General features: G+C 38.7%; 1 protein-coding gene across 2 annotated transcripts; it reads left to right on the plus strand.

Annotated features, from left to right (window-relative positions):
- The first annotated feature begins 1043 nt into the window (after window positions 1-1043).
- On the plus strand, window positions 1044-18234 carry det1 (DET1 partner of COP1 E3 ubiquitin ligase). Of its 2 annotated transcripts, XM_088418405.1 has the most exons (9): window positions 1044-1250; window positions 7576-7914; window positions 10749-11015; window positions 11126-11338; window positions 12085-12308; window positions 14069-14198; window positions 14595-14785; window positions 16436-16627; window positions 17628-18234. In XM_088418405.1, the coding sequence occupies exons 2-9, from the start codon at window positions 7666-7668 to the stop codon at window positions 17815-17817; spliced, it is 1656 nt and encodes a 551-aa protein (XP_088274531.1). In that variant the 5' UTR covers window positions 1044-1250; window positions 7576-7665; the 3' UTR covers window positions 17818-18234. The 2 variants fall into 2 exon arrangements, with proteins under 2 accessions (XP_088274531.1, XP_088274532.1); XM_088418406.1 differs by lacking the exon at window positions 1044-1250 and having other exon boundaries at window positions 7652-7762.
- The last annotated feature ends 669 nt before the right edge of the window (window positions 18235-18903 follow it).

The raw sequence follows: 18903 nt of genomic DNA on the forward strand, positions 1-18903 counted from the left end.
CTTTAGGCTATAGTGGTACAAATCTAATACTAATGCTATATACAGTATATATATATATATATATATATATATATATATATATATATATATATATATATATATATATATATACAGTATATATATATATATATATATATATATATATATATATATATATATATATATATATATATATATATATATATATATATATATATTAGATTAGATAAAAAAAAATTATGGCACCTTTCTGTTGATATAACAATGATAATAAAAGAAACAGAAATAAGAGTAGTAATAATAACAAATCAAGTAAAGCAAAAAAAAGTGATAAACTGATTATTTGCAACAACCTTTTGAGAAAATTACTGTACTTCTTATAACTTACACTGAGATGTGTGCGTCTTGCTTCAATTGTACCTTCAGACTCCATTTTTTTTTTTTGTCTCCTTCTACAGATGTTCAATCCCATTTAAACCAGGGCTCAAAGAAGGCCACTTCAAAATAGTCCAATATTTTGCTCTGAGCCACAGCTCTGGTTTTGGCTCATTATTCTCTTGCAGGACCCTTGTCCTTGGCAAGGATTTTGGAGAATAGCAGTATATTTCTCTCTATAGAAAACCTTGGTAGTTGCGAGATTTTTTTTTTCTTTAACTTAAGGGGAGTATGTGTATTTTTTCGCATACACCTGTGGGTGCTTTGGGGGCATTATGGTAAATGCAACAATGCACACTCCTCCTACGGCTGCCTGTAGCTATAACAGACATGGCAGCCTCTGGAGGAATGCCACCCCTCAAGTAATATAGAGTAATGATAACTAGACTAGAATATTTTGGGTAGGTTATCCTAAACAAACAATTTGTAAGTAGTAAAATTAAAAACTGAAAATAATTTTATATTTTATCATTATAAGGGTCATTTCAACAAAGTATTTTTCAACGTACACTGGGTGCAATACTGGTTTTGACCTGGTAGACTAAATTTATGGCGCTGTCGCAAGAAATCGAATGCAACTCGTTTGTGATGTCTTCTTCTCCTTCTTCCTTTTTCCTGTTTCCGCCACAACAGTTCTCCTCTCAAAAAGTGTTTCGCGGTTTGGATACAGAAACCTGTATTCAGGAATGCGTTCTCATGTGAGACTACCATTGAACTTGCAAAACGTACTTATCGAATTTTCGCGGTGGCACCCTGTAAGGTGTTTGGTTCGTTAGCACAACTTTGCGCTCTTGTGACAGCAACTTAGCAGAGCTGCAGAAGATGCCAACAGCACGGTAAGTGAGCGCCTGTAGCTGTTTTTACTTGCATTGTTTGTTGTTCAGGGACAGATGAAGCTTCTCGTTTGTGTTCGGCCCTTCTTATTCCATAGTATGGGCAAAGCTTAAATAACGCAAGTCCTGTTGATTCGAGTTGTGTCTTGTGTTCTACAGTGTCATTCATTGGTAAATGAACCAATATTGCATTGCCATCGCCTATTATATTGTCTCTGAGCAATATATATATATATATATATATATATATATATATATATATATATATATATATATATATATATATATATATATATATATATAGAGAGAGAGAGAGAGAGACTTTGCCTAATTAGCATTACAGTACCTCTCGACTGCAAACACAGTGTGCGGTATCTGTCAGTCAGTACGAAATATAAAGCTTACCGTTGTTACAGTTCAACTGGTTCCAGATTCCAGATGTGGGTCCATTGTTGACATGTCTTCTGTTTCCATACAGCTGATTCATCAATAGTAACGTCGAAATTTTTCACTAACTGTCCAGTTCTCCAATTAACACGCGAAACAAAGCGGCTCCTTTTCAACTCCTGATTGTCCACAAGAAAATGTAAACATAGTGAACATTTTAAAAGAATAAAAACAACTGTCATGAGCGGGACTTGAAACCGTGACGTGAAGGATTTAATAAAGATGCACTTGCAGATATCCATTACGCTACTCTATGCCGTAGTTTCGTCCGCTCAAAAGTAATTCTACCTTTAGAACTTAACGAGTGTCTTGGCGGGGGCACAAGTGAATCGGGTACTTATTGTGAATTCGCCCATGTTAAATGGCTCCTGGGAAGAAACTTGACAAGGTCGCGATCGTCTTCCATTCACGTCCATTTTAAATCACACTACCCCAGGCTCTTAGCGCCCAATTCAACGATGACCACAACAAGTACGCAGACAAATAAAATAATTTATGTCTAAAAGACTCTATACTGTACATGTTCCAAGTGGTACTGCACTTGGCCACCACCCGAAAAAGAAAACGCATTACTGCACTTGTCCCTCCGATCGCATAATACACTCATTCGTGGTCTTTCATCATCCTTGCAAATATAGGAACTGTTATGAGTATGTATAAATCATGTATGTTTGCGTACATATACAGTACATACACATGTGTGAGTAGATGTACATACACATATACAGCATATAAATGTAACATATTTAGTATGTATTGTTTGTGTGTGTGTGCGTGTGTGTGTTTTTTTCTTGAGCATTTGTTTCTGTTCTGAATGAAAATGTGCTACTAGTTGGTGCGTTCTATTGACGTGCATACAAGAAATGACAGAGTCGCGGTGGAAAAAAATAAAGAGAAGACTTGACCATGCGATGTCCTATCGTTTTGTGCTGTTTTAGCAGGACTACCGCAGAACTGTATTCACGACCTCACCGTGAATGGGATCCATGTTACACTCGCCTTCGCAAACATTAGAAGCCTTTTTTAAGGCTTACACAAATACAGTATATGTGTGTTTAATTGACTACACTTGGCTCCACATTTTAAACACGTTTTAAGAACGTGTACAGGGCATTATTTTAAAATACAAATTTTGCAAAAATGTTTTTTCATCTCATGGACTCAATCTCCTTTTTATAGATTTGTTCTCAGGACAATCAATTTTCTTCAGAAATGTGTTTTAAGTATTACTCTAATTCTGGAATGATTCAATTTCTGATATAGGTGTGGGTATAGGTATAGCTAGATGATGCAATTTTTTTTAAATCAAGAGACACTGTTCCCTGTTTTATGCTTGAGAAAACACTTCACGCCCATAAAATCCAAAATATTGGGGCAATTTAAAAAAATCCAGTTTTCATAATGTTTTTTTTAAATTAGCAAAATTTCAAAGAATTAACTAATGTGCAATTATAAACATAAGAGAGATCAGGCTCAGTTTTCACATGTGGTTGAGTTTTGATCTCCTCCTTTAAGAAAATGCATACAGCTCGTGTGAGCTTTGGTATCTGACGTATTTTGTTTTCTTACTATTTCGGTTTTTGTTTCACCCGCCAATATTTTACAATTACCGGTATTTTCTTCAACTGAAAAACCAAAATAACATCACAAATGGTTTGAAAGTTATCAAATCATTTTGTATTTCTTCTGTAAGGTATGCAGCTGTGGAGTATTTTGGTATATGGACGAATATTAAAAATGTGTTTTGTTTGTTGAAAAGCAAATGTATGTATTATGTAAGTTATATAACAAAATAACAGCTTTCCATTCATTTACAAATGACCACCAACTTTTAACATTTTTTCCTTCATCCATTTTCTGAACCGCTTATCCCACACAACAATTTATACGATAACTTACAAAAGTCTCAATTTTGGTCAATGAGAAGAAGTAACATCAGAACCATAGAACATACATTTGAGTTAACCTGGTTTGTTAAAAAAAGATCAATAGGGATGGGACACAAATTTCACGAGACGAGATGCCTCACGAGACTGAGTCCGCGAGAACGAGACAAGATTTGAGCAACAATTGTAATATAAAATAAGGCCCAGTATAGAGAAGATTGCAAGAAAATTAATAACAAACAACGCAGCAAATAAACAAGCAGGTTGAAAAATATTTCAAGGATTGCATTTTTTTTTTCAAGCTATTGTGAACGAGACACTGACAAAGTTGAGTTGCATTGAGTCACACTTTTTTGGTTAAATGGAATAAGCGTACTTGAATATTACTTGAGAACCCCCTTCTCTCCCATCTTTATTTTTTATTTTTTTAACTGTTTTGAACTTATAGCACAAAAGTGGGTTTATAAATAAATGGAGAAAAGATAGAACATTGCTATCAATTTCATGTAATTTTAATGAAAATTTAATTATCAGTTATATTACCTATATCTGGATTTTTCATTCCATATAACACAGCATTCAGAAGTACACTACAGTCAGTTAAATTGAGATAAGATGACCAAAAGCCCTGTTCAATGCAAGAAATGTTTTTTTTTTTCCTGCTACAACCATTATTTAACTATAAGGTGGAAAAAGGAAAATGTCTTTGATTAATGAAGTGGATAATTTCACATGCTTCCTTCCACTCAGGTCTTCAATGCATGTGTTTAAAACATTAAAGCTACATTCTTTGGCTAAAGATAATTGCCCATGGAGCCATTACCAGTTATTTTATTTCAATGTTCTTTGAGGTTTTTTTTCCTCTTTCTTAGTAGGCAATTTTGAGCCCTCTTTACAAGAAAATGGCATTTTGCAGAAATCTGTGTGCCGAGAATTGCTGCAATTATATGAACATAAATTATAATTTTAGTGCATTATGGGACTACACACGGGATAATATATATCGTAGAATTGAAAAGAATGCCTTTATTGTCATTGTATACAAAGAGATTGGGAGTGCTGCTTCGGTGGCTACATTTTAAATTAATACAAACAATAACTATATTAGCTAGATTTGTTTATGTTCAATCATTATGAAATAGATCACTTAACCACATGGGAATATAATGCATATGCTTTGCACCTCTTGCTTCTGACCATTTTGAATTTGCACTTATTTCACAAGACTCAGTAGGTCATGTGACCAGGAGGTACTTCAAGTTTGTGGATCTGTTTATGTTGCACAGCTATGAATTGATTGTGGTGTTAAAATGCATTAAATTCGAGCAAACAAGTAGCAAAAACATATGGTTTGCATAATAAAGGAGTAATTCTGAATGAAAGTTGTCACAACGCTTATTGTTACCGCAATGACAACCAAAACAGTGAGCATTGACCACCAGCCTTTTAAAAATGCATGCATAAAGGTATGCATTCTACTTAACTGGTGTGATAATACTAGGATGGGAATTTTTGGTCCTTCGTATCGTAACACAGATTCCGTTGTTTACCAACGCCTTACAGAAAATGACAAACGTTCAAATACTCTGACGCTATGAGCCAACAATTGAAGGAATTTTGGTTTCATCTTATGTCGCATGTACATAAATTATTTAAATATTTAAATTATGTATTGAGTACATCTAGGACTGGGATTGGGGTACCTTTAGTTAGTATTTGGTAGACCTTTAGAGGGTAATTTTAGACTTAATAATGTTTAGGGGGTACGTTGTTACATTAAATAGTATTGAGCTACTTTCAAGAAATGTTTGAGTAATTTCAGGGGTATGAAGTTCACATTGCAAAAGGACAGTCGGGTCTTGTGTTTCCTACATTTAGACATTGCTTTTTTTGTTACATGGACAGTTAGGCACCTTCGGGTATACCTAAGAGTTATTAGTATTAGTATTGGGTGCCTTTGGGTGCCTGATTATTAAAGTGTTTTGAGCACCACTGATGGTATGTAAATAAATGAGTACATTAAATAAATTTTACTGTCATGCGAGCATGACATAAAACATATTACATTGTAGGCTACATATCATGTTCATGTTTTTATCGTTAAAAAAAAAAAGTGGCAGCTTAACTGTGTTGGGAGTAATGCATTACAACAGTAATGTGATTACTGTAATGCATTATGTTTTGCTGTACCACGGTAATGTAATGCTTGACACACAAAAAAATAGTAATACTTGGTACAAATGAGAGTAATGCAATGTGTTACAATGCATTTTTAAACTGAAAGTGGTGATTTTTCCCCAAATTTGCCAAAAACACCGTGGGATCGGAGGAGAAAATCCCTGGGCAAAATGTTTACTTCCTGGATGGGTGCAGCAACAGCAGACAACAGGTTGAATATGGACAATACGTAAAATGGGCCTACGTCCATTACTTTCAGTTCGTCAGAGATTAAGACAAGAATAGTTTTGTGCGCAACACCTGAAGAGCTGTCCACTTTGCCAAATAGCACCAGTTATTTGACAAAACATTTAAAGCCATGCCATAGTAACGTGAAGTTAGCGAAAAGAAAACACGTAGGATTGAGAGAGGGGATGAAACAAAGGTGGCAAGGTGATCATTCTCTTTCTCAGGGAGGCCACTGTACATATTTGTGCACATGTTACAGTGCTAATTAACAGGAAAAGCGTTTGCGCGTTTTGTCTCGACGACAATGGCACAGAGAAGGAAAACCAACAGTTTTTGGGCTCATTCAATCTTTTAGCAAAGTAGGACAATTATGTTGTTATGGAGTGCTTTTTCGTTGCAAACCTGGATGTAGATCAGGTTCTTTTTCCTCTTTGGTGCTTTCTGAACTGTGGAATTGCTTGCACTGGCTGTTGGTTGTGTATCAGTCTTATGAGTCACATTTACGTTAATTTACCTCTGACTTGGACCAATTGAACCAGGTCTCAAAGGAACCGCGCAAACCACAACTGGGGCGCAGGTTTAAATAATGCAATGTCGCTGTGTGCGTACAGACAGTGGGCTTAATATTGGGGCGACACTGAGAAAGACATTGATTTATTTTTAATGAAAGAAATGGTAGAAAGAAAGGATGATTACCAAGCACCACGCCCTGTTACTCATGTAAGTAACCCACGAAAAAAATTAAATGCAACTCGGGCAATAGTAGTGTAATGTCTTACATTTAAAATACAGTAATATTGTTATTTACATTTTTATTTAAACAAAGATGGCGGTGTAAATATTTTGAAAATATTGTTTTTGTCATTGTAGCTATTAGTCCGCGTTGTCGTTGAGGGATAGAGCCATCATTGGTGTTCAGACGTTTTGACTGAGATGTATTGATTGCGAATGTCCGAATCTGTCAGGATCTTTACTTAAGTATGAGTAATGTAGCATGTCCCGTGGGAAGTGTTCCAGATGTTTTAGTCCCCCCAGAAACGCAAAAAATGAGGGATCATTGGATAACATAATTTCTTGATTGCCATCTGGATATTTTCATGTTTACATGGCTTGTACATAATTTGGATAGTTAACATTGCACAATTGTTAGAGTTGACTTGTGCATTCACATAGTATGTTGTTACGACCTATGCCTAAGGTTACATTGATAGCCGAGAAAGTATAAGAGGTACTGGATGGGTGGATGGATGGCTCACAAATTAATCTCCTCGCCTACATACACCACGGCATACAGTCTAATAGGTTCTCATGAGGATTCACATCTTTATTATTTGCATCAAGGCTAAAGCCACGAAAGGCTTCATAATCTGGGCATTGTTCACATACTGTGGAAACATGGGCATGCTCCAATAGGACCAAGGTCAATTTATGAGCTTTAACCGTCGCAGTGAAGCTTAGGGTGTTCTGGTATCTATTTAAGTTGCGCAAACAATGTTTTGAGCAGTGGGTACAATGAGCAGAGCCTAAAATAGCAACAGTATGTGATGATGACACCTTTTTTTTTCCTCTCCATTCCACTTTTTCCTAAGGAATGCGATGGCTGGGCAATGATGTAGTTGATCAGGGTCCCTGGCAGTCCACATCAGCTACCAAATAAGAAGAGCTTTGGGTTCATCGGGATGGATGAAGACACGCCCACCCTCAGGCCCAGACGGATCCAGAATCAAAATGTGGTCCATCGTCTTGAGAAGCGTCGGATTTGCTCAGGTCGGCCAGGTGCGCACTGGTACAAAGTACGCTGCTTCCACCAGAACCTGTTTCCCAACTTTACTGTGGTCAATGTGGAAAAGCCTCCTTGCTTCCTGAGGAAGTTCTCACCTGATGGACGCTGCTTCATTGCATTTTCATCTGACCAGACATCTCTCGAGGTAAAATTTGATTTACAGGTTACAACAGGAGTCATCAACTCCCGTCCTCGAAGGCACCTATTCAGCATGTATTTGAGGTAATCATGTGATCTGGAAGCTCTGCAGAAGTCTAGTAATGATCCAGATCATTTGAATCAGATGTGTCAAAGGAGGGTTACACCAAAAACAAGATGGATAGGTTCACTTGAGGAACATGTGTAGTGACCCCCAGATTACACTATAAAATAACTTTATTTTTTACACCGCATGGATGCAATTAGAGATTACTATACCATTTAACGTCCAGACCAGTTGTCGATATCCAATTTTTGGTATTTTGATGAATATCGGTGTCAGCCTTAAAAAAACAATAAACTTATGGTTGATAAGAGATCCATTAAAAAAAAAATCACGAAACTATTTACAAATTGTGTGAAAATGTAGGTGTACTTGTGAGTATGAATTATTGTTCGTCCATGCGTTCCCTGTTATTAGCTGGAAACCAGCTCAGGTTGTACCCTGCCTGTTGCCTGAGGACAGTATGGATACTGTCCAGCATTGCTGCGACCCTTGTGAAGATAAGTGGTCAAGATAACAGATGGATGGATAAAGACACATTTGCCTGATTTATTTTGTTTTGCACATTCGTCACATTTACTGTAAATGCTTCCGATCAGTCCAAGCATCCATCCATCCATTAGCTTCCACTTATCCAGGGTCAGGTTGCGGGGCAGCCACCTCAGCAGGGAAACCCAGACTTCCCTCTCCCCAGCCACTTCGTGCAGGTCCTCTGGGAAGATCCCCAGGTGTGCCCAGGCCAGCCAAGAGACATAGTTCTGCCAGCATGTCCTGGGTTGTCCCTGGGTCCCCCTTCCTGTGGGACATGCCCAGAACACCTCTCCAGGGCAGCATCCGGAAATAGTCAAAAAACTCCTTCGTGGCAAAGCCCCAGGTGTGGTGAAATCTGCCCGGGTTCCTAAAGGAGGTGGTGGTCCCTCTTTCTAAGAAGGGGCCCGGAGGGTGTGTTCTTCAGAGGGATCATACTCCTCAACCACCCAGGTATGGTCTATTAGGGGGCGCTGCAGCAGAAGATCCATCAGGAAGTTGAACCTCGGATTTTCTCAGGAGCCAACCACTACAGTGGGCGAGCTCTACACTCTCACCCAAGGGTGCATGGGGTTTTGCCCAACCAGTCTACATGTGGTTTATCGAGTTGGAGAAGGCATTCGACCGTGTCCCTCTGGGAGCTCTGTGGGGGGGACTTCGGGTGTATGGGGTACTGGACGCCCTGATACGGGCTGTTTGGTCCCAGTATGACCGATGTCAGAGTTTGGTCCGCATTTCTGGCAATCGAATTCCAGAGATGGTTGGACTCTACCCAAGCTGCCCTTTGACACTGAGTCTGTTTATCACTTTTATTGACAGAATTTATAGGTGCAGCCGATGCATTGAGGGGTTGTGGTTTGGGGGCCTCGGCATTGCATCTCTGCTATTTTGTGCTGTTGGCTTCTTCAGGCCATGACCACCAACTCTCACTGGAGTTGTTCGCGGCCGAGTGTGAAGCAGCTGGGATGAAGTTCAGCACCTCCAAATCTGAGACAATAGTCCTCAGTCGGAAAAGGGTTGAGTGCCCTCTCCGGTTCGAGGATGAGGTCCTGCCCCAAGTGGAGCAGTTTAAGTATCTTGGGGTCTTATTGAGTGAGGGTAGGATGGACCGGTAAATCAACAGGGGGATCGGAACAGCGTCTGCTGTGTTGTGGATGCAGTACCGGTCTTTTGTAGTAAAGAAAGAGCTGAGTCGAAAGGCGCAGCTCTCGATTTACTGGTCTATCTACGTTCCTACTCTCACCTATGTTCCTGAGCTGTGGGTCGTGACGAAAAGAATAAGATCCTGGATACAAGTGGCCGAAAAACGTTTCCTCCACAGGGTGTTCAGGCTCTCCCTTAGAGATATGGTAAGATGCTTGGTCATCTGGGAGGGGCTCAGCATCGAGCCATTGCTCCTTCGCGCCAAGAGGAGCCAGTTGAGGTGGTTCGGGCGTCTGGTTTCTGATCAGTATCAAACACATTTTAACCTACTTTTCCTTGCAAAATTACTTAAATTCAAAATCACTGGAGGAGATTTTAAAGCATCAATGGCTTATTAAAGGTTTTCTTCAGCATTTCAATGAGACTTAAGTCTGGACTTTGACTAAGCTACCTCAAAACCTAAATTTTGTCTTTTTAAGCCCAAGGGTCAAAATCACTTTTCTTTGGGCAACATTTTTGCTCATCATTGACTTAACTCATTTAAGGAGTAACTTTGTAAATTTGAGAGGCAACCTTTTTGTTCGTTAGTCTGTGAAACCTGAAGCAAGGATTTAATTAAAGAATACATGTATTGTTGCAATACCTCCAAATGCCTTTTTGGTTTCAGTACTTGAACGATTATAATAGCTTGAGGAAACTATTTGTTGAGACACCATACGCAAATATTAAACTTGCCTGTAGTGGGCGGAGATGTAACACGGTGGCGTTGACAGTGGGCTGGCCCACTAATCTCTCCCATTCGAGATGCAGCAATTTCTGGGTCAGATTCTGCCAAATCTGAGTTAGTCCCGCAATTTTCAAGAATCTAGCAGATTTGCAGACTTTCCATCAGTATTGACTTTGACAATCAAGGCGCTGAATGGGAGAGACTAGCAGCCAAATGTGGCTGCGCCAACACCGCTGCGTCACGTTGTATACAAGATTATTCTTGTATATAATTTTTATACCAACAGGGGTGAGCTGGTCAGAGGCAACAACAATCGACAACAATTTCCAAAGACATCTTTGTTTGTTGTTTTCTTATTTCAATTGCATTTCTCTTCCAGATTTATGAATACCAAGGTTGTCAAGCTGCCCAGGACCTACTGAGGGGCCAGGAGGGGGAGACTCTTCTGACAGCCAATGACCAGCGCTCCCTCAACATCCGAGGCCGCTTGTTTGAACGTTTTTTCTCCTTGCTTCACGTCACTAATGTTGCATCAAATGGAGAGCACCTCAACCGCGAGTGTAGCCTCTTCACCGATGACTGTCGCTATGTCATTGTCGGCTCAGCTGTGTATGTCCCCGAGGAGCCACAACCGTACTTCTTTGAGGTACAGCTTCAAAACTACAATTTGACTGAAGTTTTAAATTGGAGAAAAAAAAGAATTCTTCATACAGTGTATTGTTATTTGACATACAGTATGCTGTGATTTGGAAACAGGTTTATCGCAACAACGAATCTGTGACTCCTAATCCTCGGTCCCCTTTAGAGGACTATTCCCTCCACATCATCGACCTCCATACGGGCAGACTGTGTGACACCAGGTCCTTTAAGTTTGATAAGATCATCCTATCCCACAATCAGGGCCTCTATCTCTACAGAAACATCCTGGCTGTGCTGTCGGTCCAGCAGCAGACCATACACGTCTTTCAGGTGATCTGATTTTTCAGGCTTGTCGCACCCAATACAGATGCATCTTCACATACAAACGAGCACGTTCCGGACAACCGTTCATCAGCAAAAAAAAAAAAAAAAAAAAATCGACCAGAAAAATGAATGTCAATCGGGAAAAAAAAATAAATAAAATGTGCTGTTTAGTATATCGAGAGCTGCTATGAGAGGAAAAGATCAAGTTGACCGGAGTCACTGTATTATGCTTTCTGGTTCAAAAGCATACCGGACCATTCCTAATATGATACAGTTTATTTTGAAGCAATGACTGGCTTCTCAGATCATTTCCTGCTTAAATATGGAGAAGATCGTCAGGCAGCGCATTCTCCCAGTGTACTGTATTTTGTCGCACTTCTGGCCACTCCCTATTAGTTACAGCACGGGAAGTGTGTTAATACTGCCTGGGTCATTTTACTCTTTGTCTATCGATAGCACTGCAAAAGAGCTGAGCTTTTTTGGGCTCCCCTTCATTACACTATCAGCGGGAAAAGACATATTGGGCGCAAGATGTGTTTATGATGGCGGCGCCGGTATCACAGAAAATGGCTAAACACAAAATCTGACTTACAGGCAGCTCTGTTCATATCTCCGAATGTTAAGTCAAACGTTGGTATGTAGAGGAGGCCGTGTCTTGCAAATTATTGACAATTCAGAATGCTGTTAATGCACTACAATTAGGAAATCAGAAAGTCTGGAAAAGCCCTGTAGTCATTGCTTATTCTTCACAGGTGACTCCAGAAGGAACATTTCTGGATGTCAGGACTATTGGGCGGTTCTGTTATGAGGATGACCTCCTGACACTTTCGGCTGTTTACACAGAAGCTCAGGCTGAGAGTCAGCCGGGCTTCCCGCGTCTCTACACTGACAAAACTATCAACTCTCTGAAGCACAGGCTGCTGGTCTACCTGTGGAGAAGGGCTGAACAGGATGGCAGTGCTACTGCTAAGAGGAGGTATACACTCTTAACATTTTGGTCTTCTTCACACTTGCATTTGTTTCCTTTCGGCTCTGGCATCAGTCCCAGTATTCAGCAAATTTTACCATCAATTTGTTTTTGTTTTTTTATACAAATATACATTTTTAAACAAACATTTTAAAGCTGTTTGCAAGTTATACTTCCTACAAAATAATGTTATTTATGAAAATATGCCCAAAATTAGTTTGTTGATCCAATAGCTTGTGACTATCATGCTCGGTAATGTTAGTTCTTATGTTCAGCATGTTTTATAGTGCTGCCTTGTATGTGTTTAGCTTTTTAGCATTTCCGTGTCTGACTGGTATTTTCCTTTGGTATATGTTAGCATATACAAAGGTTTTTCATTAATTATTCATTTGCATCTAATTAACATTTTGTCTTAAAATGAATAGCATTTGTAATTCTGTTATATGATTAATTTCTTCAATGTAATTGATGTACAGCGGAGGGCTCCCATTAGGTTAAATGTTGAGCTCATATTTTATGGGTACTTTATACCCCCGCCAGCCCGGTCCACAATAAAAATCCCAGGCGTCAACAGGTCCGCAGTGATAAAAAGGTTGGGGACCCCCGCTATACTGCTATAAGGGCACATCATTTTATGGCTAGTCTAGCTTTTCCAACACTTTTGTGCACCAAATTCTATTCGATTTTTTTTTCATACAATGCTATCTTCCAAGTCATCTTCCAGTCCATATGGAAATGGCAGAGAGCTATTGCTTTTGTCTCATCCTGGTAGTTGCTAGCTGGCCCTGAGAGTAAGCAGTCTGTTGCAGAATATATTTCTTTGTCCGTAGTTGTGTTTTTTTCTTTTTTTTTTTTTTTTTTTTTTTGGTCCATAATTTCTTGTTAGAGAATATCGACTTCTTTTCTTTCTTTTTTTTTTTTTTTTTTTTTTTTGCATTTCTTCACTTGTACACTTAAGTCACTACTGCTTTTTTCATTTGAAACATGGAAGGGTTCTCATCCCCTCAGTGAAGAATGCATACCAGAGGTACTGTATTGAGAGGGACAAGAGCCATCACTGAAGCGAAAAAGTCCTGAATTGCAGAGAAAAGTTGAATCATTGTCATTATTGGGAACGTGTGGTGAAAAAATATATTTTTGTTGTATTTTTTTTCTTATTTTATCTATGATATTCCTTTACATTATATTGTTTCAACCGCATATTTTTAAGCGCTCTTAAAAAATCAGTTGAGCTTTGATGTCAAATTCTTCAGTCTACTGCAATAACGGAGCAGTAAGCCTAACCACTCCAATACTTTAAGAGAAGAATAGACTTTACAATGGTACTTCTACTTACGAACGCCTCTTGTTACGAAAAATTCAGATTAAGAAACGCCTCGCCGGAAAAATGCTGTCTCTAGTAACGAGAGAAAATGTACTTATGCTGCATAATGCTGTACTTATGAAAGATTCACGTTACGGAATTACTCCCGGAAACAAATTGATTTTGTAAGTAGAAGTTCCACTGAGCATTGCTTAACCAACAATACCAACTTAAAAGTATTTTTACTGCCACTTATTTATTGGTCAATGTCGAAAAAAAATTCCTGTGTTTTCCACCTAGAATTGACCACAATTTGTGATGTAATTCAACTATCTTACATTTGAGAAATAAGTTGCGTGTTCTGTGTGGTTTATAATGTATTCTTGACAGATAGGTTATACTTCATATTTTTTCTCGCCAATTTCTCTGCTGTTCTCTTTCATAACATTTTGAATGTTTCTGGCAGATTTTTCCAGTTTTTTGATCAGCTGAGGAGACTGCGGATGTGGAAGATGCAGCTGCTGGATGAGCATCATCTCTTTATTAAATACACAAGTGAAGATGTGGTTACGCTCAGGGTCACAGATCCCTCACAGGTACACTCACATGCGTAGATACACACACACACACACACACACACACACACACACACACACACACACACTGCACTCTTTGTTGGGTTTTTCCTATTGGCTCATGCCTTTTGTTGGCTGTGCTGTATGAAAAGGATTCTTTTTTCATCTCCAAGGACTGCTTCTTCTGTAGACTTGGTTCAGTCCTGTGATTCAATCAGGATATCAACAGAAGAATCTAATTACACTATTTCTGTGTACTATTTCATTCTTTTACAAAACATACACAAGAATTTATAAGCATACTGCTACGTCTTGGCGTTCCTAAATAACAATTTTTAAATAATAATTTTTTACAGTAAATATTTCCCATTTTCTTCTTCCTTGAATGTCTCATAATACTTCTTCTTTCTGCGGCAGCCGTCTTTCTTTGTCGTGTACAACATGGTGTCGACGGAGGTGCTGGCTGTCTTTGAAAACACCTCCAATAAGCTCCTGGAGCTGTTTGAGAATTTCTGTGACCTGTTCAGAAACGCCACACTGCACAGCCAAGCTGTCCAGTTCCCTTGTTCCGCTTCCTCCAATAACTACGCTCGACAAGTCCAAAGAAGGTACTGTATAAGAAGGGGGACCGCATTGCTTACGTTACCGTAAAGATAGTAAAGATTCATATATATATATATATATATATATATATATATATATATATATATATATATATATATATGAATCTTTACTATTTACTATATTTATTTATTTATTTATTTATTTATTTTATTTTTATTTATTTATTTTTTTAATGTGCTCTTTGACTTCTACAAGGTAAGTACTACTAGGTAGGTAGCACTTGCCTAGACCTGTCACTGTTCAGCTGTGATGACAACGGCGAAAACAACTTTGAGTGACAAGTGAAGTCACACAATATGAATTCATTTGGAAATAACCCATTAAGTGCCATTGATGAATTCTCATCATTTAAAATAGTATTAACAATAATATAACATAAAATTCTGGTCAAATATCATATTTTCCAGACCGCACCGGTATAGAAGCCACAGCAGCAAAATATGAGGAAAAAAATGATTTTTGTCACAGATAAGCCGCACTAGACTGTTATGCGCAGGTAATAAAATGAGATATTTCCGCAAAAAGATGGTACATGGAACCTTTTTTTTTCTTTAATATTTTGGCAATTTTCTGCAAACAGCAACATCCTCTCTTTAACAGACTGAACATGCCTGCATCTTTAGTCCCAACATATTTATAGAAAATGGATGGATATCTGTTTGTTAAATAGCAGTTCAAAATCCAAATCAATACTTCAATTGCATCTTTTTTGTCTCTTTTTAGTGAACATAAAAACACATTGCACATAATTCATATATACAATTATAAATACATAAATAAAATAATATATACTCTGTACTTTATATGAAATTTACACGTCACAAATTTACCCCAAATTTTATACATTCTCTTATTCAATTTAGACATTTTTTTTATCAATATATTTTTAAAACTCTATTTAAGCACAGCCATTGATTGACATCTTTTCCATCTTTGACATCTTTTGCAACATAGCTGTTACCTACATGCAAGTGTAACTGAAGAATGCAACTCAATTTTTCAATGGCAGCACCCATATTTACATAGACATAGCACACAATATTCTGTTGGCCTTGTAAGGTGAGTGAAAATGCTAAATATACTGGCCCTCTAGAGCAGGGGTCCCCAACATGGTGCCCGCGGACAGCAGGTAGTCCCCAAAGATCACATGAGTAGCCCGTAGGCCTGTTCTGCATATAGCTTACACGTGATAGAACATTGTTGATTTTCTATGAATTTTACAACTAATTATACATGTATTATTATGTTAACGTTACATAATACACTTGATTTACAAATTTACTCCAGCTGTTCCTAAATTATTGTGAAAATCATTAACATGATCGTGTCCCCACATAAACCTCTAGCCCTGCGTATTACTCAGTACCACTGAAGAGGATCTCGGTTTCAAAAAGGTTGGTGATCCCTGCTCGAGAGGTTTCCTTTTCCAATAACGCTTGGCACTGAAAGAGTTCATGGGTAACTAACTTTAAAAAAAAAATCTGATTGCCGAAAGAACAAAGGCGATGTTGGAGGTGAGTCAAGATTCACAATATGTACAGTAGTTTAGACAACACAGTTTGAATATTTTGGACTGCACTCTCTCTGACGAATAGGGGTTCACGATACTGTACATCTCTTTCTCTTTGGGTCAGATTCAAAGACACCATCGTGAATGCCAAGTACGGTGGCCATACAGAGGCGGTGCGGCGGCTGCTGGGTCAGCTGCCCATTAGTGCGCAGTCCTACAGCAGTAGCCCTTACCTAGACCTGTCGCTATTCAGCTATGATGACAAGTGGGTGTCCGTGATGGAAAGGCCCAAGACCTGCGGAGACCACCCGATCAGGTAGAGAGAGCGCATTGATGGCGAGGCCGCAAACAGAAATCGCTGCCTTCACCTATATGTGTTTGAACTTAAAAGTGTTTTTCGAGCAGAAGCTCAAAAAGGGGCTTGAATCACTCGAATCATCTTACTTTAGATGACAAAAACTAAATTATTGATGTGTTGTCCTCTTTGTGTTTTGTTTTTTGGGGTGGTTTGCTATGGAGGCACCTCGGTGGCGCACTGACTAGCACGTCCGCTTCACTGTTAAAGGGACCCGAGTTCAAATCCACACTCTAAAAACATGCATGGCAGGTGACGTACTAATTGTCCTCAGGTGAGATTGGGTGCGTGAAATCAGGGTGTCCCCCGCCTACGGCTCAAAGCCAGCTGGGATAGGCGCCAGCAAGCCTGCGACCCTTGTGAGGATAAGTGGTGCTAGAAAATGGATGGTTTGCCACGAGATTTTTTTTTTTTTAATTCAAATAAAGGCCTCATCCCAATAAAGGTTTGGAATCTCTGATCTCGGTAGCACAAAGTGTGTATTGTCTTTTCGTGTTCTCTCTTTGCCAGTCAATAAATCGTCAATAAAGTAACAGCAGGCATGGGTGTTATAATTCTGAGCTGTGAACCTCACTTCATGAAAGGATGAAGCAGGTGTTGAAAGTGAAAGGTTGACAAAAATGGAAAAGAAAAAAAAATGTGAAATTCAAATTCTGCACAAAAGGGTGTGTGGAGGGGTGTCACACAATTAGAAAAAAATGCTTATTTCTTCACATTCCATTTTATTATCATTTCAGCATGTTTTTGTCCAGCAGTATTTTTCCTTTTTAAAAAAGAAAAAGAAAAATTGTTTTGGGGAACTGGAACAATTTTCCAATTCGTTTCGATGGAGAAAATTAATTTTTGTCACAAGCATGAATTAAAGGCGTTTATCAAGGAACTGTACCTCAAATACTGCAGCTGTGGTCAAAAATGTTCTTGAAATGCATTTCAAAGTTGTTTTGTCTTGTCACCCCCCCAGGTTTTATGCACGTGATTCTGGCCTCTTGAAGTTTAAGATCCAGGCAGGCTTGCTGGGGCGGCCGGTCAACCACGCCGTGCGGCGCTTGGTCGCGTTCACCTTCCACCCTTTTGAACCCTTTGCCATTTCTGTGCAGCGCACCAATGCTGAGTATGTGGTCAACTTCCACATGAGACATGTTTATGCGTGAGGCCCTTCTATTTGTATGTACTGTAGACTCATTTAAAATATCCATTCTGAGGTTTCAAAAAAGCGGGGACTGTTCCTGATGGCAACAACCATCAGTGGTAACGTCTCCATCTTTGTTCAAATGGCAGTTGGCCTTTTGCTCTTTAATATCTGCTTGATTTTGTCCTCTCCCCAGCCAAGAGCAAATTGGGATCGAGAGGTAACACTAAGTGCTAATGAAATTATACAAAGAATACTTGGGAGTAGTTGTGAGCTGGCCTTCCTAGGAAGAAACCCATTTTCTCTGAATTGTACATTACCACCTGTCCTTTGCTCATGTGGAAAAAAGACATTTCTTTCTCTACTTCATCTGTTTTGCTGTGTACTGTACCTAATTTGTATATATTTGATATTAATAAATGTATCTTTTTTTTTTTTACATTGTTTCTGGCCTTTTCTTATAAGAAATGTCCCTTGATTGAAAATTGCAATCAAAAAAGAGCAATAACACGACAGAGAAAAAAAATAGTACGGTAATAGGCAGCCCATTCTCTTAAATGCTGACCTTTGGACTAATCTCTCCTGTTCCGCGCGTGCGTATTATGTTGGGGAAGATTTGACCAAAAATGCAGGCTCTTTTGGCTTGTAACATCTTTTTTTCTATTATTGAATATTGTAAAAAATGAAGACAACTTTTGCCATGATGACAATTCTTCTGTTTGTGTTTATTCTCTGTGCAGTCAGATGTAGATGATTTAAATGAAATGCAATTTCGCAGCACTACCACTGGCATATGAAGTGACAGGAAGGTTACTGGAGTGGTGTGACAGAAAATATTAAGCATCCTCTGCCATTTCTTTATGGACTGCTGCATGGATGTTTTCGGGCTTTCTGCAGCTTTGTCATCAGGCCATCTTGATCGTCATCCTCGTCTTTGAAAAACAGGCCAACTTAAACAAGTTACGACCACATACTAAAGAGACGTTCTTTTTAAGCAAAAACACGGAATAAGGTCTTCAACAGTGACGCTGATAACGTGTATGTATGGTCAAACAATCAGAATAACATAGTTTCTCTGATATTACCATTAATTTGGTACACTATATAT

Source organism: Hippichthys cyanospilos, chromosome 6 (genome assembly GCF_059441005.1).
Source record: "Hippichthys cyanospilos isolate Australia breed blue-spotted pipefish chromosome 6, RoL_Hcya_1.0, whole genome shotgun sequence".
Taxonomy (NCBI): Eukaryota; Metazoa; Chordata; class Actinopteri; order Syngnathiformes; family Syngnathidae; genus Hippichthys; species Hippichthys cyanospilos.

Bases quoted from the DNA above. Each gene is read 5' to 3' on its own strand.
- det1 (XM_088418405.1), top strand. From the start codon at position 7,666: ATGGATGAAGACACGCCCACCCTCAGGCCCAGACGGATCCAGAATCAA. The intron at 11,016-11,125 runs GTACAGCTTCAA...ATTTGGAAACAG, and splicing joins CACAACCGTACTTCTTTGAG to GTTTATCGCAACAACGAATC. The intron at 12,309-14,068 runs GTATACACTCTT...TGTTTCTGGCAG, and splicing joins AGTGCTACTGCTAAGAGGAG to ATTTTTCCAGTTTTTTGATC.